Genomic DNA, 27,866 nt, shown 5'->3' with positions numbered 1-27,866 from the left:
TAAATCAATTTGATGTGAAAAATGCTTTCCTCAATGGTGAGTTAGAAGAAGTCTACATGGAAATCCCGCCTGGTTTTGATTCTGTGAAGGGGAAAAATAAAGTTTGTCGATTAAAAAAGGCCTTGTATGGATTGAAACAGTCACCTCGTGCTTGGTTTGGAAGGTTTACTAAGGTTATGATGACCTTAGGATATAGACAGAGTCAAGGAGATCACACTCTTTTCTTCAAGCACTCCCAAAATGGGAAGCTTACTGTGCTCCTTGTATATGTTGATGATATTATTATCACAGGTGATGATTTTGTGGAGAGACAGATTCTGCAGACACGACTTGCCTCTGAGTTCGAAGTCAAAGACCTTGGGAAACTAAGATATTTCCTAGGGATAGAAGTAGCTCATTCAAGCAAAGGAATTTTTATCAGTCAGAGGAAATATGTTTTGGATCTTCTCAAAGAAGCAGGGAAGCTCGGGTGTAAACCCTCTAATACTCCTATTGAGCAGAATCACTAGATAGGCTTTGAAGAGGAGAGTCCTCCAGTTGATAAAGGACAATATCAACGGCTAGTTGGAAAATTGATATATTTGGCCCATACTAGGCCAGACCTAGCTTATGTTGTTAGTGTTGTCAGTCAGTTTATGCACGATCCAAAGGAGAAACACATGCAGGCAGTAGAGAGAATTCTTCAGTATCTTAAAGCTACTCCTGGTAAAGGATTGTTATTCCGACGTGATGGTAATCTCTCTTTAGAAGTCTACACTGATGCTGATTATGCTGGATCCGTGACTGACCGTCGTTCTACCACTGGTTATTGCATGTTTCTTTGCGGTAACTGGGTGACATGGAGAAGTAAGAAACAAGATGTGGTTGCCAGATCAAGTGCAGAAGCTGAATTTCGAGCTATGGCTCAAGGCATTTGTGAGTTACTGTGGCTGAAAATTGTACTTGATGATCTCAAAATAAAATGTGAGGGACCTATGAAGCTGCTATGTGATAATAAGTCCGCTATTTGTATAGCTCATTATCCAGTTCAACATGATCAGACTAAACATATTGAGGTCGACCGCCATTTCATCAAAGAGAAACTTGATAGCGGGTTGATTACCACTCCATACATTCTCACTGGGCGTCAATTAGCTGATCTATTGACAAAGGGACTTCCTTCAGATAGATTTCAAGAACTTACTAGCAAGCTGGGAATGATAAATATCTATTCCTCAGCTTGAGGGGGAGTGTTGTAAATATTAGGTCTTTTATTATTATTAGTATTTGTTGTATTGGGCCAAGCCCATTAGGTCAAGAATTAGGGTTTTTGATCTCTATAAATAGAGACCTCTTTGTATCATATTAATTCACAATTCAATAATATTTCAAATACCCTTTTCTTTCAAGTTTAATTCTGCACCATAGCAATGGTGTTTAAATACAGAAAAGATGATCCAAAATCAGATCAAAGATACAAAAGATCCTAACAAATTATACAGATTGTTTAAAATCAAAACTAACTCCTATTTTACAGGAGCTATCTACAACTACTAGTAAACAACAACCTTTCAAATAAGTTTAAAATTAAAACTTCTATTTTTAACACTCTCCCTCAAGTTGGTTCATGTATATTTATCATGCCCAACTTGTTGATTGCCTTCTCAAAGGACTTGCCAGAAACAACTTTGGTTAAAACATCAGCAATCTGATCTTCTGACTTTACAAATGGCAGTTGAATAATCTTGTGATCAAGTTTTTCTTTGATAAAGAGTCGATCTACTTCCATATGCTTAGTTCTATCATGTTGAATCGGATTATGAGCAATTTGCACAGCAGCTTTATTATCACAGTACAGTTTCATAGGCTCACAATATTTGATTCCAATGTCTTTCAGAACACTCTTAATCCAAAGTAGTTCACAAATACCATGAGACATACCTCTAAATTCTGCTTCTGCACTTGATCGAGCAACTTCCTTCTATTTTTTACTTTTCCAAGTCACTAAATTTCCTTCTACAAATGTGAAATACCCTGAGGTTGACTGTCGTGTAGTCTTGTCTCCAGCCCAATCTGAATTTGTGTATCCCTCAACTGATGGTTTCTTGTTTTTGGAGAATAAGAGACCATTACCAGGTGTGCCTTTTAAATATCTAAGAATCCTTTGCACTGCCTTCATGTGATCTTCACTTGGAGAGTGCATAAACCTGCTAACCACACTTACTGCATAGGAAATATCAGGTCTTGTATGAGCTAAATAAATTAATTTGCCAACTAACCTTTGGTATTTACCAATATCAGTAGGAGTCTGATCTAGATAAATGCCCAAAGTATAATTCATTTCAATTGGAGTTTCTACGGGCTTACATGCTAACATCCCAGTTTCAGCAAGTAAATCAAGAACATACTTCCTTTGTGACAAACAGATTCCTCGGTCAGATTTGGCAACTTCAATGCCAAGGAAGTATTTCAGCTCCCCCAGGTTCTTCATGTCAAATTCAGTGGATAAATGCTGCTCCAATGCTTTCATTTCACATTCATCATCACCTGTCACAACCATATCTTCCACATAGACTATTAAAATGGTTACTTTTCCTCCTCTATGTTTTATAAACAAAGTATGATCAGAGTTACTTTGCTTATAATCAAAAAAATTCATAGCCAGGGAGAATCTACCAAACCATGCCCTTGGAGATTGTTTCAACCCATATAGGGCCTTTTTTAATTTGCATACTTGGTTCTCTTGTCGCTGTTCAACTCCAGGTGGTATTTCCATATATACCTCTTCCTCTAAATCACCATTAAGGAAGGCATTCTTCACGTCATATTGCTTTAGGCTCTAATTTCTGTTGGAGCAATTGAGATTATAATTCTGACTGTATTAAGCTTTGCAATTGGTGCAAAGGTCTCTTGATAATCAATGTCATATCTTTGTGTGTATCCCTTAGCTACAAGTCTAGCCTTGTATATGTCCAGGCCTCCATCAGCCTTTAGTTTTAGTGTAAATATCCATTTGCATCCTATTGTTTTCTCCCCTTGTGGTAGTGTAACTAATTCCCAAGTTGAGTTCCTTTGAAGAGCCTTCATTTCTACATTCATGGCCTCCTTCCATCTCGGATCTGCAAGAGCATCCTGCACATTTGTTGGAATAACTACACTAGATAACTGATTAGTAGCTAAAGCATATGATTTAGAAAGTTTCTCTGTTGAAACATAATCTCCAATTGGGTATTTAATTTTAGCAGATGGATCAGGTTCATATAATTTTGGAGGAATGCCTTTAGTAATTCTTTGGGATTTTCTGATTTGTGGTTCATGTATAGGTGAGGTATTATTACCTGGAGTACAAGAAGACAGATTCAGAGAAGGCAGATTCGGAGAAGACAGATTCGGATTTACCTCCTCATTATGAACATATGATGGTAAATCAAGGACAGCCACCTCAGTAGGATCTGGTGTAGGTGTTAAGTCTGGTGTGGCAGTCTCAATACTCCTGATAATTGTATCTTGTGCAGTAGTATTCTGAAAATTGTTTTGTGTTGAGATATCCACCAATACTTCTTCTCCATAGTTATGACTATGACTCAACTCCCCCTGAAAAGAAGTAGTGGTTGCTCCCCCTGAGTAAAAAGGTTCGGTTTCCTGAAAAGAAACATTAAGAGATACATGCAACTTGCAGAGAACAGGATCATAGCAACAATACCCCTTTTGTAAATCAGAGTAACCAACAAAAATGCATTTAGAAGCACACGGATCAAGTTTATTTCTCAAATTTTTTGGAACATGAACAAATACCGTACAACCAAATATACGAGGCTCAAGATTAGAGACATGAGGAAGAGAGAAAAAAAGATTCAAGTTTTTGAAGAGGAGTTTGAAAATTAAGTGCACTAGATGGTGTACGGTTGATTAAGTAAGCAGCGGAGATAACTGCCTCTCCCCAAAAATATCTAGGAACATTCATGCCAAATAAAGATGCATGGACAACTTCTAATATATGTCGGTTTTTTCTCTCAGCAAGTCCATTTTGCTGAGGGGTATAAGCACAAGAAGTTTGGTGCTTGATACCATTGGAATTAAGAAAATTAACAAATTCAGACCCTAGATATTCCATACCATTATCCGATTGGAGCACTTGTATAGAGGACTGAAATTGTGTGTGGACCATATGTGAAAAATTTTTGAAGGCAGAAAAAACATCACTTTTGTGTTTTAAGAGAGAAATCCACATCATTCGAGTGCATTCATCAATGAACGTAACATAATAATACGATTTAGAAAGAGAGGGGACTTTGGCAGGTCCCCAAACATCCGAGTGAATAACTTGAAAAGGGGTGGCATTTTTATTAAAACTTGGAAAGTAAGGAACTCGATGACTCTTGGCCAACTTACAAACTGAACAATGAAAACTAGAAATTGAAACTAAAGCAAACAACTGAGGAAATTTTTTTTGCAAATAACTAAAAGACAAATGCCCTAATCTACGATGCCACAACCAGATAGTGTCAGATGCTTGGGAGACCGATAGAGAACAGCAGAGTTGAGTAGAAGATGCGGATGATCCATGTTTGCAGTCGAGAAAGTACAGATCACCATGCTTAACACCATAACCAAGAGTCCTGTTTTGGTGAATGTCCTGAAATTTACAGTAAGTGGGCCAAAAAATAATGAGGCAATTCAAGTCAAATGTAAGTTGAGTGACAGACAACAAATTGGAAGTTAAAGAAGGAACCACCAAAACAGATTTTAGAAACAACGTAGGGGTTAATTGAAGAGAACCCATCCCTGTGATACAAGCCCGTCCCCCATTTGCAGTGGAAATATACGATTCAGAACAAGGTTCAAAAATTTTCAACAGAGATGAATCAGAAACCATATGATTTGAAGCCCCAGTGTCAATTATCCAAGTAGAATTCGAACAATGGGCAGAAAATACAAAAGACTTACCCAAGATACCTGCGTGGGCTATATTTGCCTGAGGAGGACTGTTATCAACATCAGGTTGGGCAGTGAGACCCTTCGCAAGAGACTTCTTCCGAGGACGTTTGGTGAAATCCCACCACTCTGGATACCCAATTAATTCATAGCATCTTTGTTTAGAATGTCCTGATTCCCCACAATGAGAGCATGTAAATGAAGACCCCTTGCTGCTGAAGTTTTCCTTGCGAGGTTTGGAAGAAAAACGAGATTGAGAGACAAAGGCAGCAGCATCAGAATTCGGTTTTTGAGCACCCATGGTGTGGCGTTGATGGTAATCACGACGGACATAGGCATATGTACTTTCAAGGTCAAGTTTGGGGTCCTTCCGAAGAATTTCCCCACGCACTTGATCAAATTCTGAGTCCAGACCAACCAAGAAAATATGAACACGCAGTCGAGAGAAAGCAGAGTGATTAGAGATAATACCTTCAACAGTAGCAGAAGACGATTAGGAACAGTGATCAATCTCTTGAAATAGAGACAAGAGTTCGTTGAAATAGATGGAAAAGGGACGACCAGATTGCTTGGTAGAGAACGAACGTTGATTGAGATCAAACAAGCATGATTCGTCGGAGCCATCGTAGAACGTTCGAGCAGCCGCGTCCCAAATCTCCGATGCGGTGTCAAGCCGAATGAAACGTTGCATCAAACCAGGATTCATAGCATCAATCAACCAGCTCTTGACTCGTTTGTTATCGGTGAGCCAGGCGTCGTACGTTGGATCAGAGGGCGGTGGTTTCTTGGCGGCACCGGTGAGAAATCCGGATTTGTTTCGAGCTCCAATACGCATATCCATTAGCTGTGACCACAAAGGATAATTTGTATCATCAAGAATAACCGTGAGGGGAAGAGAGGAATGATCTTGGTTGATGACAATATTGGGTGACGGTGGGGGGTTCTGAGAAGAGGGTGGGTTTTGTTCAGAATCGGAGAGGGGTGGGGTTTCCATATTGGCAGATGAAGAAGAGGAAAAAAAAAAGGTTAAATTTTGGAGGTGGTGGGTGACGACGTCGTATAAGAAAATAGAAAAGGGATAAAAAAATTTGTTGGACTATGGGAGGAAATACGAAGACGTCGTACAAGGAAATAGAAAAGGAATTAAATTTGGGAAGCGGTGGGTGGGTATATGATGATGGAGAAAAAAAATCAAACCAGCTCTGGTGCCATGTCAAAATATGTACTTGCTTTCTTATTAATTCTGCACCATAGCAACGGTGTTTAAATACAGAAAAGATGATCCAAAATCAGATCAAAGATACAAAAGATCCTAACAAATTATACAGATTATTTAAAATCAAAACTAACTCCTATTTACAGGAGCTATCTACAACTACTAGTAAACAACAACCTTTCAAATAAGTTTAAAATTAAAACTCCTTTTTTTAACATAAACTGCTCCATCAAAGTCATCAAAACCAGAGCATCTTCAGTATGTAAACTGGTCGAGACTTTGTCTTGCAGTAATGAGACCATCCTTCCATTATTTACTCTGCACTGCTGCTCGCTTAGCTTTATATTTTTCGTTTAGAATCTCGCTTTGTGAATTGTGATACAGAAACCGAGCATGTCTTTGTAGTGCTACTTTTACTACTATTATTATTACTAGTTTTGTCAGCATGTCTTTATTTACACCCATTGAAGTAGAGACGGAGAAGTTTTCTACAGGTATATAGCAATGGGCCTGCCAGTTCTTCTATTCATGTTATAAAACTTCTGTCATGTCTATCGACCCGGAAAAATAAATAAATTAAAGACTGTGCTGGCTTCAAAGCTGTCGAGATATGGAAAAGAAAGGTTATTTCGAAGCTTACAAAAGTGAATGCCTTTAACAAGGGGTCAGTGTTTCTTCTCTTGAGATAATTTTATTTTGGGAAAATTGTGTATCCTTTTAAAGGGTACATACTTATATTCTTTTAAGAGAGATAAAGGAACAAACTTAGGAAAGAGAGAGTTGAGGAAAAAATTTATAATTTAAAATTCAAAACAACACACTATATTTATCTAAAAGGACAATCCTTTTAAATGACAAACAATAAACCCTTTTATTTTCTCTTGAGATATAAAAAAGTATCAACTTCATACAATTTTATATATGTATAAAAGGTAAAATTAAACATTAATTTCTTGCATTAGATCAGCAGCTTCTATTCCAAGGTGACTTATACGGATGTCAATTCAAGTTTGCTAAACTTGAGCCAGCCTAGTGCAGGTTGAGCCAAACGCAGGTTAGCCTATAACAAATCGAGTATAATTTAATGAACTAATTCAATTTTGTGCCTATAGTAGACTATTCGAGGTTGATATTTTTTATTTAGTTATATAATTAGAATCCAGAAATATCAATTTTGATTAGTTATTTAATTAATTTGTAATAAAAGATTTAAAATTACTTAAAATAGCTGAATTGAGCTTCTATGCCAACCGCATTTAAGTTAAGCATGTCATTTTCAGATATGGAAATAATCTCCTTTTAAAAATACAAAATTAAAGGTTAGGTACAATTAATTATCACCCTTGTCCTGACAAATTGGGTGATCTTATACTAAGAGATTTTCGCTTTTATCACACAACTCAAAATATTTTATTGAAATATTTACACCGTCCCATTACACTTCCTCAATTTAGACACCCATAGTGACTTGTTGATTAGTGTCTTGAGTTCCTACTTCCTACCACAAAGTATTCCAATAGAAATGTTTGCTCTAAAGAAATTGTATTTTATATTGGATCCGCATGTTGTTTATAAAAGGGAATTACCTCGTAATTTCACTTGGATTGAAAAGATTTCTTCCTCAAATCGCGAGATTGTGATTGTTAATTTAAAAAGATATAAAACTGTTCAAGAAATCTGACCCTTTAGGCGGATTGGGAAAGTAAAAAAATTATATAAATGACAAAGGATCATAGACTTTGAAGAGCTCTAACTCCTTCGTCACGATGCTTTCTTGGTAAAATTGTTGAGTAAAGGTATTGTCAAAAAGATATAATATAAAATTATTGGAAAAAAGAAGTATCATTTTAAATGACACAAGCTTGTGTCATTTTAGGTGATTTACACAAAGTATGGCCGGTCATACTTTGTGTAAATCTGAAAAGTTATTTTTCTTACTTTACACGTCAACGATGTGATTAGGGGGAGAGAAAAAAAATAACTTTTCAGATTTACATAAAGTATGATCGATCATATTTTGTGTAAGTCACTAAAAGGACACAACTTGTATCCTTTTAAATGACACACACTAAACTCAAAATTATTAATAGACCTTCAAATCCAATGAACTCTGTATGAAGAGCTTGTTAAAAAAAATATATATAATATTATTAATAAACCCTCCACTTAATAATTTAAACTTTTGGATATAATCGACACTTTATAATATATTGATTCTTGCATTGAAGTATAGGCTAAAGAGGGTTTAAGATCATAGATCATGGATCATGGATTAGCCGCTGATATATAATAGTATCAAGTGTAATACCCATATATATATATATATATATATGAGGTAGGATTCTTTGACATCAGTGTCAAATTTGAAATTTGACACCTCATATGAGATCCGTTATATAAAAAAAGATCAACGACTCTGGTTTGTAAGCATGTGACACTATTGATCTTTTTTGATCTAACAGCTCTCAGATTAGGTGTCAAATTTTAAATTTAACACTAGTGTTAAAGGATCTTGCCTCTCTTTCTCTCTCTCTCTCTCTCTCTCTCTATATATATATATATATATATATATATATATATATACATATATATATATATATATTGATACATAAAAAAAAGCTAAAAAGCATTAATAAAAAAGAATCAACCATCACTCCTAATTCGAGGAATGACATAGGAATCTGCAAGCAAAAGTAAGAGTAATTTAGGAGGAGGTTTTAAGAAGACAGAATCATCATCCATATCCAGGCGCGGTCTAACAGGAGGTTTGTCAGGTAATCGGCGCAGCAAATGGCCTCCCTCAGTGTATGAATAAAGTGGACTTCCCAGTTACGATTGATCAATTCTCGAATCCGAGTCACCAAAGATGACTCACGAGCTTTCTCACTATGCCTAGTGAGCAACGCGACAGTAGAGCTTGAGTCGCTTTCGATAATTAGTTTCCTGACACCCTTACTCCAAGCTAGCTGGATCCCTTTAAGAACACCCCACAATTATGCATTTCATGTTAAACAAGTACCAATTTTGTAAGAAAAATCACCTCTTCAGTTGCCACTTCAGTCTCGCAGCACCCTACCAGAAGCAGCGACCCCAGGATTACCCTTAGAAGCACCATCTATATTTAATTTAATAAATTCTTCCAGCGGAAGAAGCCAAATAATAGTACGTTGGACCGAAAGAGAAGTGTCTTGTACAAACACATCGCACACTTGATGCGTATTTTCAATCACAACGAGATATGAGTGGATAAAAGGAGGGGCTGGTTGGCCATGTGCAACTAAATTACACCACTGCTATATCATCCAGCAGCCAATAACAAAAAGAGTAGCCCATAGGATCGTACCTGTACTTTCCCCCTTACGACTGTAGTTTCATTGTAGCCACTCAGGTATATAAACCTCGAAGAAGGTTTTCCTTTCAGAAGGAGGCAAAATAGCAACACATATCTTTTTTATGATGGGACAGTCCCTAACAGTATACAGTAAGGTTTCTACCTGTTCATTGCAGATTGGGCTTCAATGATCCACATGGACCAGTAAGCACTCCATGCTTTGGTAGGCAATTTGTTATAAGCTAACTTCCATTGAAAAAATTCCGTGCGCTAAGGACCTTTCCAACCCCACATTTTTCTCTAGAACTCACATGGCAAGTGGGCATCATCTTCCATGGCCCCTAAAAGATATGTATAGCAGTTTTTTACCATGACCTCAGTCGTATTTTCATGTTTTCCAACTCTATGATCTGATCCATCCTCCAAACCAATTGGGAAGCAACTCCGGATTTGTTGTATAGTATTTTCAGGTAGCCAAGTCGATCCGCAGTAGCTCGACTTGCCAATTGTCATTATCATCCACATAATCATACACAAATTTGTGGGCTTCTTTTTCCGAAACCGGATTAATAACTCCGTTCAATCAAGGGTTGAAGTCCCGGTGCTCACTTATCCTTCCAGGAAAAAAAATGAAGTATCATCTCGAATCTCCCAAGTGACCTTGTTTTCCATAAACAGCCAAACCCGATAGAGAGTCAACCATTCCTGAGAACAACCAACCCTCTTAGTGAATGTAGAGACGTCAACCCCAATAAAATAATTTATTCTCTCTTTTCTCTCCCGTTTCTTAGTCAAAAAGGGGATATTATATTCTACAAATTTTGGCTTTTTGACCTATGTAATTCTAAATTATGAACGTTTGACCTATATAATTCTACAACAATACAATTGGCCAAAATGATGCATGGCAACGCGACACCTAAGGAACCGTTTTGAGAGACTGTATGTCAGAGATCAATTTACAAATTGTCACTCTTTCTAACGTGTTTGATTTGAGAAGAAGACGTCATGTACAAGACCGTTTTGATACAGGCTTTTAATATAACATTCAAAACTCATTTACCCCTAAACTCTAAACTTAATATTCACTTTAAAAAGATAACAATGTCACGAGGGTAATACGTAAAAGCTATACAATAAAACTATATAAATGAATCAAATATAGGAGAAAGCAAACTATAAAAAAGCCTGTATCAAAACGGTCCTGTACATGACGTCTTCTTCTAAAATCAAACACGTTAGAAAGAGCGACAATTTGTAAATTGGTCTCTGACATACCGTCTCTCAAAATGGTTCCTTAGGTGTCGTGTTGCCCTGCATCATTTTGGCCAATTGTATTGTTGTAGAATTATATAGGTCAAACATTCATAATTTTGAATTATATAGGTCAAAAAGCCACAAATTTTATACCTGCAACCTTCCCTTCCTTTCACTCTAACGAAAAGTCGAAAATCTTATCCTTCACTATAGTTACTGTTAGGAGAAGATCACCTTTGATCTTATACTTTAGCAACTAAGTCCTAGTTTTTAGCAAGAATAGTTTGTTATTATTCCATGTATAGTTTGTTTAACAGTATACTTTATTCTAGCTGATCCTCCTTGATTCTGTATAACCAACTTGTGTATATATTGGCTATCAGCCATTTCATTAAACATAACAACATATTCAAATCAGCCCCATTTCATTAAACATGTTCCCAAATTACAATGCAACCTCATATCAGTTGCTCAATTACTTGCTAATACAAATTGCATCATTTCTTTTACTCACAATGGCTGTGAATTGCAGGACCCCATAACGAGGATCAAGACTGGACTGGGTAGATTGCAAGCTGGTGTTTATGTGCATGACTCATCCAACAACAAATCCATCTCTACTGCATGTGCGGCTCACACTCAACAGAACGCAGATGTTTGGCACCGTCGATTGGGTCACCCTTCATTTCAGTTTTTAAGCTTTCTTCCTTTTGTTACAGTGAATAAAAATAAGGGTCATTCCCCTTCAATTTGTGACATTTGCCTACGCGCACAACAAACTCGTACTGTATTCCCTATTAGCATTAATAAAACTATTGCATGCTTTGATCTTATTCACTGTGATATCTGGGGTCCATATCAAACTACCTCTCTAACCGGTGCAAGATATTTTTTAACAATTGTGGATGATTATAGCAGAAACGTCTGGGTTTATTTAATGACCACCAAGTCTGAAACGTTCCAATACTTAACTCGATTTCTTCTCATGGTACCTATACCAGTTGGATGTTACGAATGCCTTTCTACACGGAGACCTTACCGAAGAAGTTTACATGCGCGTTCCACAAGGTTTCAATCATCACAAACCACATCAAGTATGTCGCTTACGTAAATCTCTCTACGGTTTGCGGCAGTCCCCTCGCAATTGGTTTGCTAAGTTGCGGTCTTCCATTGAATCATATGGCTTCATCCAATCCAAGGCAGATTACACCCTATTCACCTTACACAAAGATGGCCACTTTGTTGCTCTTCTCATCTACGTTGATGACATTATTCTAACGGGCGATAATGATGCCTTATGCACCGATGTCAAGGTCTTTCTCCAGTCATGCTTTCACATCAAGGATTTGGGGATTCTTAAATATTTTCTTGGCATCGAAATAGCTCACGGTCCATCAGGTCTTTTTCTGAGCCAACGAAAGTACGCTCTCGACATATTGGAAGACGCTGGTCTCCTTGCGTGCAAACCATGTGCCTTCCCTCTCGAAACAAATCATAAGCTTGCAGTTACAGAAAGTCCTCCATTCTCGGATCCCGCACGTTACAGAAGACTCATAGGATGTTTGGTTTACTTGACAATTACTAGATCTGAGTTAAGTTACTCCGTCCATGTTCTTTCCCAGTTCATGCAGAATCCTACTATTGCTCAATATGATGCTGTCATCCGCGTTTTAAGGTACATCAAAACTGATCCTGGCCAAGGTTTACTCCTTCGATCCGACAATGATCTCCTCCTTCGTGGATATTCTGATTCAGATTGGGCTAGCTGTACACTCACCCGTCGATCAGTTACTGGTTATTTTATCATGTTGGGTACTTCTCCTATCTCTTGGAAAACAAAGAAGCAACCCACAGTGTCTCGCTCCTCCGCTGAAGCTGAGTATCGTTCAATGGCAGCAGCTACAGCTGAGTTGTTATGGATCAAATCGTTTCTGGACTCGCTTGATGTTCCACATTCACACCCTATGCAGTTGCACTGTGATAACCAATCTGCCATGCAAATAGCTGCTAATCCAGTTTTCCACGAACGTACCAAACATATAGAGATTGATTGTCATTTTGTACGCGATCATGTTCTCAGCAATACAATCACTACTACCTACGTTCGTACAGATCAGCAACTCGCAGACATATTTACCAAACCGCTTGGCATGAAGCAATTCAGTTTTCTTCGCAGCAAGTTGGGCATTTCGTCACTTCATGCTCCAACTTGAGGGGGCGTGTTAGGAGAAGATCACCTTTGATCTTATCCTTTAGCAACTAAGTCCTAGTTTTTAGCAAGAATAGTTTGTTATTATTCCATGTATAGTTTGTTTAACAGTATACTTTATTCTAGCTGATCCTCCTTGATTCTGTATAACCAACTTGTGTATATATTGGCTATCAGCCATTTCATTAAACATAACAACATATTCAAATCCTCTTAGTTTTCTATAGTTACCATCTCTTTGCACTTTGAGAAGAAAATCTCCAAGACAACATCTTGCCCTCTCCCTCATCTCATATTTTGGTCACCACTTCCCAATCTTCTAATTCCTATGAGCTAAACACAAGACCCACACATTATTCTACTTCCTCGTTATTGTTACATGAAAAGTTCTGCTCGAAATTGCTGCAGAGGAAGAGAATCACGAGTTGGAAGGGGGAAAAGAAGATCAAGGTTGGTGAAGACAACCTCACCAAGTGAGTGTAAAGGAAGGACAAAGCTATGATTTGAATCTTCAACTGGTAAGTACCTAGTTAGAGACACTCCTTCTTTTGTCCCTGGAAAACTCAGTTATTGATGACATTCATAGTGTGTTGAATGGCTAGGTCTGTGGTCTATTTGCTACTTGATAGATTGTAATGTATGATTCTAATTTTTTTTTCTTTCATGTATATGGGTTGTCAGGCCTAGGGATCAAATAGCAAGATTTTCTTTTTATATACTGCAAAACTATTTTTCAGATAAAACAGGACATGCATGGATAGGTTAGAATCACTATGTGACAAGAAAGATTAAAATTTTGGTAATAATCAGTGGCGGAGCCACGTTGTACGTGGGTGTGGTCTCGGTCCGGGCTAAATTTTAACAAATTATATTTATCGTCTATAATTATATAATTAATTATAATTTGGCCCAATCTAAAATTGTAATTTGCCCGAGTTAAAACTTGTAATTTGGCCCTATCAAAAAATTAAAATATATTTGGTAAGAGATTTGGGTAAGGTGTATTAAGTTATGTGTTCCATTTCCATTTATATAAAATAATTAAATTATAGGAAAAACTTCAAAAAAAATCCCTATAACTTTCTTCATAATCATTAACTTCTTTTCCAAAATTTTAAATCATTTACTCCCATGACTTAAAGTCAGGCGAGTAAGTGATAAAAAAATCTAAATAAGGACATAAATGATTGAAAAAATTTGTGAGAGGGTAAGTGATAATTAAGGAAACTAATAGGAATTTTTTGAAGTTTTTCCCAAAATATATTCAATAAAATTTAAAAATATTTAATAAAATTATAATTCTTGTTTATGCTTCTTGCTCAAGTGTTTTGTATTTAATATAATTTAAATATATTATGATATGAACTAACTAAAATTAAGAAAAATAAATACATCTATAATTTTTTGGCCCGGGCTCCGGTTGGAGCTGGCTCCGCCACTAGTAATAATGATTTTTTTTTTTTTTTTTTTTGCATAAAAGAATGCATTTTGTCACCAGGTATTCATATATTCTTCGATGGATATCCAGATATTTGGGCTCAAGTATCCAGATACATGCAGTCTTGTATCCGGAAACCTGGGATGAGATATCCGGATATCAAGGTCCAGATATATGGATATCCTTTGACAGAAGTCCAATTTTTCCCATTTAATTTATATAAGGTAAATGCATGATGATTATATTACTGCTAGCATATGAATAATTGATAGCCTACAACATATTGTATATACATGTGTTCATTATAAAAGAATGACTGGTACACTTGTTTTTTTGTTATTGATTGTACCTCATGATATAGGAGTAGTTTAGTTGACACCCGTACACTGTATTTGAGCTCAAATTACAAACAGGTTAACTAGTGCAACAGAATGCACATACAACAGCTTAGATTTGAAGGCGCAAGGCCATACAGTAGCGTTAGCTTGAGTTCGTAAGACCATACAATAGTATTCTCGATTTCAAGTGGATCCCCTCATTGATATATTTTATGTACATTTTGAATAATGAGAATGTTATGAATTATGTTCGTATCTTTTGCTGACTAACCCTTCTTACAGGTAATTCTTTAAATTCCAAATACCACCTAGGTATTTGGTTGATTTTACTTGGTCTAGAATATGGAATTGTCTCCCTTAGTACTTATTGAGATTCACATCTCATCCATTTTATAAAGTTTATTTCAAGTAAAAAGGATCAAGATAGTGGAGCTGAAAATGTTTGAGTGTACTACCACGGATGCTATTTTATCAATGTTGTGTGATAACCTTGAATTGTATAAGTGTGTTGGATGGTGTAAAAACCATGTATTTAAATTTTAAGATTGTTGGATAGCTCCAAACTTCTTAATTTTATGACATTTAATCTTGTGACAGTAAATGATAGTGATTTGTCTCTTTGGTGCACCAAGTTAATGTAGTGTGTCACTCTTATACGGGGTGTTACATCAAGGACTAAAATACAAACAACAATAGATGAAAGGCTATAGTAAAGAACAAAAACAAAAACTATGATGACTTCCTCGGTATATATTCAAGGGTAATTTAAGATTTGGTACCTTTCATTTATAGGCCTTTCCGAATCACAAGTCATAGCAGATGGAAGGGACTGGTTATTGCGGATACTGCTAGGCTGAGCCTGTATCTTCTGTTTAGGTCAGCTATTTGGGCTATACACCGCTTTCTATAGTTGAAAACAGACAAATAGGGAAAGAACCAATTATTTTTTATTTTACTTTTCTCATAAGTTTAGCCAACATAATTTTATAAAAGTTCTTATTATAAAAGAGTTTTTTTTATAATAAAAAAAATAAAATTTAAAATCTCCCAAGAGAAACATTTTTTAAAATGTATGTCAGCTTCTTTGAATCCTGGTAATTATTTTTCAATTATATTTTTATTCTAAACTTTTATTTATAAATTTATCATTTACTCTTATAATTTACCTTAATAACATATTCTTTCATCTCAATTCCTTCAAAGCCCTAACAATAATTTTATACAATTATCAAACAGTTTTTAGCTTTATTTTTTAAACTCTTTTATTTAGCTTTAATTTAATAGTAACTTTTAGCTTAAAAAAATGTCTCAAATAGGATCTTTAGTTGGAAATATAGATTGACAAAATACCAAGATTTAGGTCACGGTATCAGTTGGAAGGATTTGACTATTTTAATGGAGAGGCTATAATTTAGAAAGTAAGATCTAACATTATAATTATTGATTTATAAATAAATATAAGGGGAGAGGTTATATTTATTACTGAAAATTTTTACAACTCTTACTACTAAATTGATCACCTTTGATTTTCGTCAATCTAACAGTTATAATTTATTGAGAATTAATAATTAATTAATAAGTATATCAGATAAATTATAACTTTCAGATTGACAGAAATGAACGACGATTATTTTAGTAGTAACTAGTAAGAGTTATAAAACATTTCAGCGGTAAGTATAACCGCCCTCTAAAGATAATATATTTTTAGAATTTGTTTTTGGATACCAACCCTAATTACCTCTTTGAGACGAGTAAACTCCCTCAAACATCCTCACAAGCTTCGGCTCTTTGAGCCGATTATGAGACAAATCACAAGTGCGGATCCTACGGGACGAGTCAGTGGTTAAGATGATTATTATAATTTTATTATATATATATATATATATATATATATATATATATATATATATATATATATATAGGAGCAGGATATTCTTACACTGGTATAAGAGTTAGAAGTCTTACCCTCAATCTTGAGCATTGATCCACTTGAATCCAATGGCTCACATTATTAAAAAATTAGAGCCCTTCGATATAATTGGAATCAACGGTCAAGATTAAGAGTGTAATTTACACTGGTGTAAAATGATCCTAACCCATATATATATATATATATATATATATATATATATATATATATATATATATACATGTCTGTATTTTATCATAATCTTAATTATTAATTTTTTAATCAACAATTATAACTCGACATTTATATTCTATACTAATGCTATCTCTTTATAAGAGTCAAATTCTCCCTCGAAGCCAGATCCTTTTCTAATATTGACACTTTAGGAGTTTGTTTTCTGTACTCGGTTTTCTCCTTATTACAGCAAACAACGCACACAGTTGTCCCATACACTATACTTTTGATGCTATGGGCGTTTCCCGTTGTTTGTGACGAATTAGCCTTCTTTTTCTTTCGTATTTTACCAAATGAGCAGACACCTTCTTCCTACTGTATTATCATGTATGGAGAGCATATACTTCAAACTTCAAAGAAGAAAAGTTATGTGCATATTAAAACATTCACAATTTTAATAGCATTGCTCTTCAAATTTCATTTTATGGCCTATTAACTTCACTTTCTTTTGTATACTTCGCTTGTTAGAGAAATAAAAAGATAAAAAATAATTAATATATCATCACCCAAAGGCCAAAGCCTTAAGGTTTTTTTGTTGAATTAATTCTTTTCACGAGCATGTGCAATCAGTTCGATTCTCACTATCCTCCACTTTTAGATAGAATTAAAAAGCACAAGGTAAATCAAACAATGGCCAATAAAGGTGGGAACAGTTTGCTAAGGGTTTGGTCCATACCCCACAAGAGCATGGGTTCAAGCCCCGCTGGCCGATGTGAGGACTTTGTTGATGGGTGATATGTAATGCCTCTTGAAAATTCTCAAAAAGATCGAAGGGATCTTCCCTGACCCTAGTGAGATACTGGTGTGTGTTTAATCTCACTTAACCTTTTATCTACAAAAAAAAAGTGGACTTGTATCATATTCACGCATACAAAATATACAAAATAATTAATATATCATCATCCAAAGCCTTAAGATTTTGGGTTGAATTGATTCTTATCATTAAACTTTTGGGTTAAATTGATTATTTACATCCCTTTTCACATTCATTTTATACAACTTCAAAATTGTTAGAAAAATGATATTAAGATAATTATGAGAGGATAATTTGTGTTAGAGAAATTGCTTTAACAACACATGTAATTTCATAAAATTCACACAATAAATTAAAATATGCAATTACACATAATTAAGTTTACGGTACGAAAATATATAAATGCTATAAGAAAAATCTAAACTTAATGTTAGACACTATGTACTTAAGACAATTTTGTCTTTTCTATGTGCACAAGATTCATTGACGATTATCTCACATGATAAAAAATATTATCTCTATTATTGTGGTTACACTTCCAATTTAAATAACCTTATCAAACTCAGCCTATGTCTAATCAATTATACTAAAGAAAAAGAATGCAAATGTAAAAAATGCTCAAAATCCAATAGGGGAAAAAACTCTAGTATTTAAAAATTTTGATTTTCTATTTACTTTAAAAAAAATATAAAGTCATGATTTAATAACACCAATATATCTGGTCGGGGGTGAAACGAAATATCTTTCCATATCAAACTTCTTATAAAAAATAATAAATTTAAAAATTAATTACAACAAAATTAACCTTTACAGAAGATAACTCAATTGGCTGACATTATTAAGATATCAAAAATTTCCATTTGTGTATAAGTTTACGTTCATTTTGATAATACAAAGAAAAATACTGATACTTATATACTAATGGATTAATTATGTGACGTAATTTACTAGCATGATTTATGAATTATGATATAGTGATTGAACTTTGTTTTTTAAGGGAAATAATAGAAGAAGGTTTTTGCGGGGACCAAATCAAAGTCAAGAACCGCAACTTGAGCCACTTTCGTATAATTAAAAAATTACTTCACAAATATTTAATATTTTAAAATGATCGTATCGTAGATAATTAATTTTAATTTTACTTATAAATCAGTTCCCACTTCGTCAAACATTACCTACTGAAGAGTAAAAGTATATTGATTTTTAAATATTTTATCAAAACTGAGACGACTTAAACAACCGCGACGCGAGCTACTTTCATAAGCTATTTTAAATAATAGATTTAATGTTTGTCATTTTAAATGATATAAGTTATGTCATTTTAAATGATATAAGTTATGTCATTTTAAAAGAAAAATAGACATAGAAAATGAAAATCATGGAAGAAAAAGTAATTGCTTTTTTTAATCTAAATTTTAAATAAAAATATATTATTTTGTGTCTATTTCTCTTTTAAAATAACATAATTTTATATTATTTAAAATGATAAATACTTTTTCATTAAATAATGAAAAAAATGTTTGTCTTTTTAAATGACACAACTTACATCTTTTTATTCTCACAAAGAAGTGGGACCCACACCTTTATTTTTTTTGTCCACTCTCTTTCCTCCTTTATCTATCTCTTTCCTTCACTTAAAATGACATAACTTTACTTCCATTAAAATGATACACACTTTATCCTTAAATAATATAGGAAAAAACTAAAGAAGGCAAGAATGTATCGGGACATGTGGGTGGGAGGTGGGATCAAAGACGCTTTCCATTATAAATTAAATATTGTAGCATCTAAAATAAAATTATATATATGCACGGCCCAATCAATGATTTTAACTTTTAATTCATCAAGTTGATGATAAAATATGCATACATTGCTGGGGATATTATAAACTTATCACGCAACAACCTTTAGAGACGGGCCAACCAAGGAGGACAACGGGTAGGTGGGTGAAACGATCTTTGTAATGCAAAGTAAAGAATAAATATATTCTGTTTTAACATAAATTTCAAAATTAATTAACAGTCTAATATTATTAGTCTCGTAAGGGGTACGCAACCCCGGTCTTGCATTGAGGTGTTGCCAGATTATCACATAATTATTATCAATATTAATTATTTAAATATTAATTATTTTTCTCTTTTCGTGGGAAGAATTCATTTGAATATCAATAATACAGTGAGTCTCATAGTGGTAGGTCTCGTGTAGGATGATGCAAGACTTTCACGAGATTATTATCAATAATAACGATTTGAATATTAATTTTTTATTTTTCTCTTCTATAAATAATACATTCAATATTATTTTAAAAATTAATATTAAAATTGTTTATTAAAATAATAATTAACACCATAGAAAAGAAAAGAAAATCAATCATCAAAATGTCATTATTAATAATAAAATTAAAGTTTCTAATTTTATAAGGATTTTGAAAGATAAATAAAGAATCAAAGTTTGGGTCTTAAATCTTAAAGTTGGTATTAACTCATATTTATTAAAACTCATCAAAAAGTACTTCATTTTATCTATAATTAAATCCTGTGTTGTCAATTAATTTTGATAATATTAAACGAAACCATTGGGGTCTGCCAACATAATTAAGTAAGAGTCACTCAGCGAATCCATGGATCAAATTTAGATAATTAATTTTTAATTTAAATTCTAAATCTAATCTTATTTCCTTAAATTAATACTTCCTAAAGAAAAAAAATATTTAAATTTTTCAAATATTTTATGAAAATTAAGAAGATAAAATGAAAAGGATAAACTTAAACCCAATATTAATTATTGATTCAACTTGTATTTAATAACTCATATTATTAATAAATTAGATCTGCATGTTAGATATATAACGTTAGTCAATGATTGAAATAAGATGTGAGATTCAATATGCTTACATAAGTTGATCCTCCAATCCAAAATATAATGATGCATAGTTTTTTTTAGTTGGTATTTTTTTTTATAAGTGTATCATTCATATTAATTTTATCAACATACAAATAATATATAGCGGAAGATTTCCTCTAATTACACTTTACAATACAGTATAGAATACGCACATTCATAGCTCTAGTGCATGTTTGAAATATTTTATTTTTAACTTATCTTCTCCTTTTAAGTAGAAGTTATATCAAACTCATATTACACTATGTACTTCCCGAAGTACATAATGTAGCCTAATGTACTTCTAGGAGTACATAGTGTAGTTTGTAAATAAAAAGTTTGTAAATATAATCTATCTCATATATATATAGGAAAAAACGTTTGTTCTTTTAAAGTATATAATTATGTGTTATTTTAAATCATAACCGTTGATTTCCGTCAATCAACGGTTAAGATTTATTGGGTCAAACTTATTAATTAGTAATTCGTAATAAAATTCAATAATTCCTAACCGTTGATTGACAAAGTTATATCCTCTAAAAGGACAAACATTATTCCCATAAATATATATACATATATGGACTTATCGTTTCTCAAGTTGTTTGAGACAATGTTATCTCCGGCTACTAAATCATAACTGTACATAGATGGATCAATGGTGATAAAGGAAAATAGAGAAAAAGAAAATCATAATCATTCAAAGGTGAATCAATTAATATAAGGAAATAAATAAACAAAACGACGTAGTTTTAGGATGGCCGGAGATAAATTTATCTCAAGCAACTTGAGAAATATTTTTCCACATATATATGTGGAAAAATATTTCTCAAGTTGCTTGAGACAATGTTATCTCCTGCCACCTCAAAACTACGTCGTTTTGTTTATTTATTTTCTTATATTAATTGATTTACCTTTGAATAGTTATGATTCTCTTTTTCTCTCTCTTTTTTTATCATCATTGATCTATCTTTGTACGGTTATGATTTAGTAGCCGGAGATAACATTGTCTCAAACAGCTTGAGAAATAATAAGCCATGTATGTATGTATAAGCCAACCAATTGAAGGAATTCACATGTCACGATCAAAGTAGTTAAAAGTAATCACTTGTATTAATATAGTATTGATCATAGACTATTGACTTCGATTCGGAAATTTAGGCTCATCTCGGGACGGGAATTGTCCTACAAATACCAGCAAACTTATCCCTTTAATCTGCACACGCACAAAATCAAAAACTCACTGCTTGTTTTGATTTCAACTTTGAAATTTTATTCATTGAATCCATGGCAGAGAAGAGCAAAATCCTAGTCCTCGGAGGCACAGGATACATTGGAAAATTCTTAGTCGAGGCAAGCGCAAAAGCAGGACACCCAACCTTTGCCTTGGTCAGGGAGAGCACTGTTTCTCATCCTGACAAATCAAAGCTTATCGAGAGCTTCAAGAGCTCCGGAGTTACCTTGCTTTATGTATGTCTCTTTCAATCACTATTATTTTATTTTATTTTTTTTAAAATAACTACTTCAGATTTCAGATAAACTATTATGACATCTTTATCTCTTTGATTCTGTAGGGTGATCTAACTGATCATGCAAGCCTTGTCAAGGCAATCAAGCAAGTTGATGTTGTGATCTCTACTCTAGGTGGAGCTCAGATACATGACCAATTGAAGCTCATAGCAGCAATAAAAGAAGCTGGAAACGTCAAGGTGCATAAGCCTTCTTTTACAAAAATAATTTAACTTATTGAAAACTGATATTCTTTTCAGCTGAGTTAAAATAGTTGAATACTTGAATTAGCTATACATATATATATATATATATATATATATATATAAAAAGTGGTGTTTCTTCTGTCATCAGAGGTTCCTCCCATCTGAGTTTGGGTTTGACGTTGACCGTCACCATGCTGTTGAGCCAGTGGCCAGCTTTTTTGGGGTAAAAGCGATGATCCGAAGGGCAATTGAAGCTGAAGGAATTCCTTACACTTACATATGTTCTAATGCTTTTGCCGGTTACTTCTTACCCACACTTGGACAGCAAAATGTCACTGCTCCTCCCCGGGATAAGGTTGTCATTCTTGGAGATGGAAATGTCAAAGGTAACATCCTAGCAAATCTTTTTTACAAACGGTTTTTCTACAAGTACTAAATAATGTACATGCAATTGAATTGCCTCAAGTTTAACGTTTAAAACCGTTGTTTCAGTTATTTATGTCAAGGAGGAGGATATTGGGACTTATACCCTCAAAGCAGTGGAGGACCCAAGAACCTTGAACAAAATTCTGTACCTGAGACCCCCCGGTAATATTTTGACCTTCAACGAGCTTGTCTCCTTGTGGGAGAACAAGATCAAGAGCACCCTTGAGAAAATTTATGTTCCAGAGGAACAACTTCTTAAGAGCATCCAGGGTAAGTATGAACACTCAATTTAGACTTTGCTACTCTCACAAATTCAACTTGTTTATATATGGATCTTGTTTGTCTTTAATTTTTTTAAACCGACAAGGTGAGGATTAGTTCAATTCACTGATAGAAGGGCTTAAAATATACCATCTTTTAAAAGATGGATGCCTAAAAGCATAAACTATTTGGGGATGTGCTCACTCAAGATTCTTTTGGACTCGGAATTGGACAATGCACAAACTCATCTTACTTGAAAAAAATTGAACTAATATACAGATGCACTGTTGTTTATGTTGTGATTGTGTTTTCTTCTCTGCAGAGACTCCTTTCCCTGGGAACTTGATGATGGCTTTAGGCCACTCAATGATGGTAAAGGGGGATTGTACAAACTATGAGATTGACCCTTCTGTCGGGTTGGAAGGTTCTGAACTTTATCCTGAGGTCAAACACATCACCGTCGACAACTATTTGAATGCGTTTGTCTGAAATCTAGGGAATGTGTTATTGCCAATATGTAAATGGCTCCACCCCCAAGTCAATAAAACCAGAGCATCTTGAGTTTAATTGGTCGAGAGTTTGTACTTTGTCTTTCCGTTGTACTTACGTGCTTGAGTTGTTGTCAAGACTATCCTTCCATTTTTTACTTTTCTTAGCTTTATGTTGTTCGAAAGTTCTTCTAATATTGAAGTTTTATCACAATTTGTTTTATCACTCTGTTTCTGTGGGCAATATTCATATTTCGCTTTGTTAGAGCAAACGGCGAGCATGCTTTTACTTGTTTCCTGCCATGAGTTTCGTGGCAAGTCAACATTTTGTCATCTTTAATTTAAATATCAGCATTTCACTAATTTATTTATATATTAATGGTCATAAATTTAAATCTCACAAATTAAATTTCTTTCATGAGCATGAAACATGAAATTCTTAAATAAATTCAATTTTAGTTAATAGGAAACTATGGGATTGTCGGAGGATAATATAAAAAATAAAATAAAATAAAAATCCAATTTAACTCTTTTCTATATGCTTGATATGGACTTGATTTTTCTCTAAAATTCTGACGTGAGTCGACCCAACCAATAATTTCCCTACCTTATTTCTCAAATTAAACTAGTAAAGGACTTATGCCTTGCACATATATTACCACAATTTTGACTGGTTAATTATTGTATGTCAAACTAGTAAAAATATTTATGATATTTTTCAATCATTTTAATAATATTTCATCATTAAAGTTGATTTAGTAGTGATTTTTTTTATTTTTTTTAAAAACTTTTTAAATTGGTCATTTTAATTTAAATAATTTTTCGCTAGAAATTTGTCATATGAATATCTTTTGGAGGACAAAAATAAATTTAAAAGTTATATATGACTTTGTTCCACATACCTTGTTTATATATAGGAAAAAGTGTTTATGAAGTCATATGAGATAAATGTTGTTTCATGGCATTCAAGACGATATTTTTAGAGTTTAGGAAAAAAAAATCAATGATATTTTAGGAATTTTTTTCCCTTTTCACAATACAATTTTTTTTTCAAAATATTGTAAATTATTTTTCTATCTTAAATTATGTAGAAAATAATTAATATTAGAAACACTAAATTCATTTATATAATAATATTATATTCTTAAAATTCAGAAAAAAATATGAAAAAAGATAACAACTAAATCTTATGTTATTGTTAACGAAGAGATAAGATTTTTTATTTTTTTTGAAAAATAAGGTGAAAGATAAATTTATTGACCACTTAATTGTAAAAGCTTTAAATACAATATTAATGATTAATTTTCTGGAAAAAAAAAAGTAGATATTTTATGAAAAATTATGTTATCAATTAAGCGAAGACTCTTAAAATAAAAATATGTTTAATAGTTGGGTATGACTCATACTTCGTATCTGTATGATGACTTTTATCTATGGGATGCAAAGAAAATCAACAGGAATTTTGGTGTTGTTATAAGTCTTTTATTTATGGGATGCAAAGAAAATCAACAGGAATTTTGGTACTGTTATAAGTGGTAGACTTATTTTTTCTCCTTTTTAGTAATTTGGATATAAACTCATTAATAACTATTAATGTTGCTTAGAGTTTTTAAGCATATTTATATTTATAATAATGCTCGATGTATCTAACATTAGATAAATCGAAATAAATGTCCTTTTTTTTTTTTTCTCTCTTTTCTATTTACGATTTCTGTGTGTGATTGTTTGTTCTCAGCACATATCAAGTCTCTCATCCATGAGCCATGAGCCATGAGCCATCTGTCTCTTTGTAACTTTTATTTCACGAGCCTCGCAACTTTTTTTTTAAGGGACAAATGAATGGTCTTATTTGTCAAAAGTATTTTTGATAAATAAAATATGGGAAAAAAGTTTTCGATGTTACTTTAGATAAATTTATCTAATGTTCATCGAAACGACGTCGTTTTGGGGTTGAAAATTAAAAAATTAGAGTGATAAAGACTATTATAACTCTGAAATAAATTAAAATTACAAAAATAGCATGATTTCCGTCCCAAAACGACGTCGTTTTGATGAACATTAGATAAAGTTATCTAAAGTAACATCAGAAAAAACAAACCCATAAAATATTAAATTATAAAAAAAATAAGAATATTCGTGATTATTAACATAAATTTTAAAAAATTATCTTATTTTATAAATTTATTTAATTTTAAGATTAACAAGTTTGAGTTTGGTCCAATTTCACAACTACAATAAAGAAGCTGTGAGAGGAATGTTTGGTGGACGAGACTTTAGTAAAATCTAGAAAGGAATAATTCCTCAAACGTTGGCGCTGGCCACCTTGATCACCGGCGAGGTCACTGCTGCCATGTCCCTTGTTCTGTGTGTTTGCGAATTGTGAATGAGTGAGTTGTCTGGGAACATGGGCGAGGGCGGCTGCTGCATATATAAATAGAGAACGTAAATATTATATTATTTGGAGTATGGTATCTATCCAGTGCAAACAAATTCATATTAACAAATTGGATTCAACGTGGGGGATTACGAAATTTGTCGGCTGGAGCAATGGACGCTCGTGCCGTGGTGTTACATTGTGGTGACATCATGATAAAGACAAACAACTAAAATTTTAGGTTAACGTCTTGAATTTTAGTGTTTTGTAAATTAGATTTATAAATCTTATCATAACGATGGATTTAAGTATTGATCAGAACCATTTACATCTGGTCTGATGATGTGATCTTCTTCTATACAAATGTCTCTCAAAAGATCTTGTGCAACTTTGAGTTGAAGCAACTTCAACCCATTAGTCTTTAATGAAACAAGATAAGAGGTGTACTTGCAAGACACTTTGACGCTCAAGTCAGATTTGGTTCAAACAGGTTTATTCATATAGAAGAAGATGACCAGCTTGCAAGTGGCGAGGCGGTCAAACTTTCTAATTGGTTGTTGTGGGTGACTGAGATAAGCTTGTTGCAAAGAATTGTTTGGCGGTGAAGTTTGCTCTAGCTCGTTGCTTATGTTTAGAGCAAGAGTTGCGAGATGCATAGGTCCGCGAGATGATTTGTCTGTTTTGTCACTTGGAAAGATTTATTTCACTGCGCTTTTATTTTGCACTATGGCCTGTATTTTGCCGGTGCTTTGGAAGTTTCACAACAATACTTGTATCATGCACCTTACATATACATTTCATAACTCATATATTTGAGTGCCTTGATATTTTGCATACTTTTTATTTTGATGTCGCATTTTTTATTTTGATGTCGCAATGGTTTTGATGCTGCTTTGCGAGATGTCTTGAAGTCTTCTGGATGTGATGTCGTTTTGATGCGGCTTGTTGTGTTTGGATGTTGCTTAGAGCGAAATGACTGGAAGTTTTTTGGGATCTTGTCATTCTGAATTTTGACGTCGCATATTTGATGTCTCTTGACTTGTACTTGGCGTCATCTTCAAACTTGAGTTTTTAACCTTTTAGGAGTCTAACTCAAGTACTAGTATAAAGGTTCAGGTGCCTACATACCAGATTTCTTTCAGACCTAAGCTTAAGAGCGTTAGGCTTTTGTAGTAGGTTCATACTTAAGCTTAAGAGCTTTAGGTACTCTTTGTTGGTAAAAACCTAAGCTTAAGAGCTTTAGGTAGTCTTTGTTGGTTCAAACCTAAGCTTATGTATCTAACTTGTTCTCTGAAACATGCAACTTTCATGGATCTCAATGAATAATGTCATATCATTTAGATGATAAGTTCAATAAGATTAGTTCAAATCAATTCAATATAATAACTTTGCAGATATCAACTATAAAACTTTCTAAGTTTATCTGTGTTCCAAGCGAGATTCATGTCTTCGCCTTTCATCATTCATGGATCCCTGCAATCTCTTATGGATTTCACATCAGAGATATTTAAGATAATTCAAGATAAGTCATATATAAGTTAGATAAAACATAGAAAGTTTATCCGCATTCCCAGTGAGATTAATATCTTCAATGTTCATCAATCATTGATCCCTACAGGCGAGATTCATGTCTTTCCCTTTCATCATTCATGGGTCCCTACAACTTTCATGAATTTTCATAGCAGAGACACAAGATAAAATAAGTCTGATCAAAAGAAGTATGATCGTAAGATAATATACATTACAATTTTTCTCACGTGGTCATCCTGCAAGTTATATAATCTTGTAAGAAGTATGCTTGTAACACCCGTATGCACCTGGTGTATTAAACATACATATGGTAATAGCGCAACTCAATAAATGCGGAAGCTAACTTTTTATTTCCAATTATGAAACATATTATATTAACCAAGTGGATTTACTTATTCTTTTTCAAAATAATGTATGTATGTAAATTGCAATATAAACTACACTGAATAACCTCATAATATAATTACGTATCAAGCCACGGAACTACAACTCGTAGACCGGACAATATCTGATACAATATGCAACTCAAGTCTGGAATGAACATATCTTATACCAATGTGGCATGGACAACCCTCATGCTCACCAAATAAATCAC

At 33.6% G+C, this 27,866-nt stretch overlaps 1 protein-coding gene across 1 annotated transcript; it reads left to right on the top strand.

Annotated features, from left to right (window-relative positions):
• Nucleotides 1-21,658: 21,658 nt before the first annotated feature.
• Nucleotides 21,659-23,588, top strand: LOC133288596 (isoflavone reductase-like protein). Its single transcript, XM_061486398.1, has 5 exons — nt 21,659-21,947; nt 22,052-22,186; nt 22,341-22,578; nt 22,685-22,888; nt 23,202-23,588. The coding sequence occupies exons 1-5, from the start codon at nt 21,765-21,767 to the stop codon at nt 23,366-23,368; spliced, it is 927 nt and encodes a 308-aa protein (XP_061342382.1). The 5' UTR covers nt 21,659-21,764; the 3' UTR covers nt 23,369-23,588.
• The last annotated feature ends 4,278 nt before the right edge of the window (nt 23,589-27,866 follow it).

This window comes from Gastrolobium bilobum, unplaced genomic scaffold (genome assembly GCF_033153095.1).
Source record: "Gastrolobium bilobum isolate Gb01-03AN ecotype WA unplaced genomic scaffold, APGP_CSIRO_Gbil_v1 utg728, whole genome shotgun sequence".
Taxonomy (NCBI): Eukaryota; Viridiplantae; Streptophyta; class Magnoliopsida; order Fabales; family Fabaceae; genus Gastrolobium; species Gastrolobium bilobum.
Note: the sequence above shows the minus strand (reverse complement) of the source record. Positions and strands in the feature narration are given on the sequence as shown.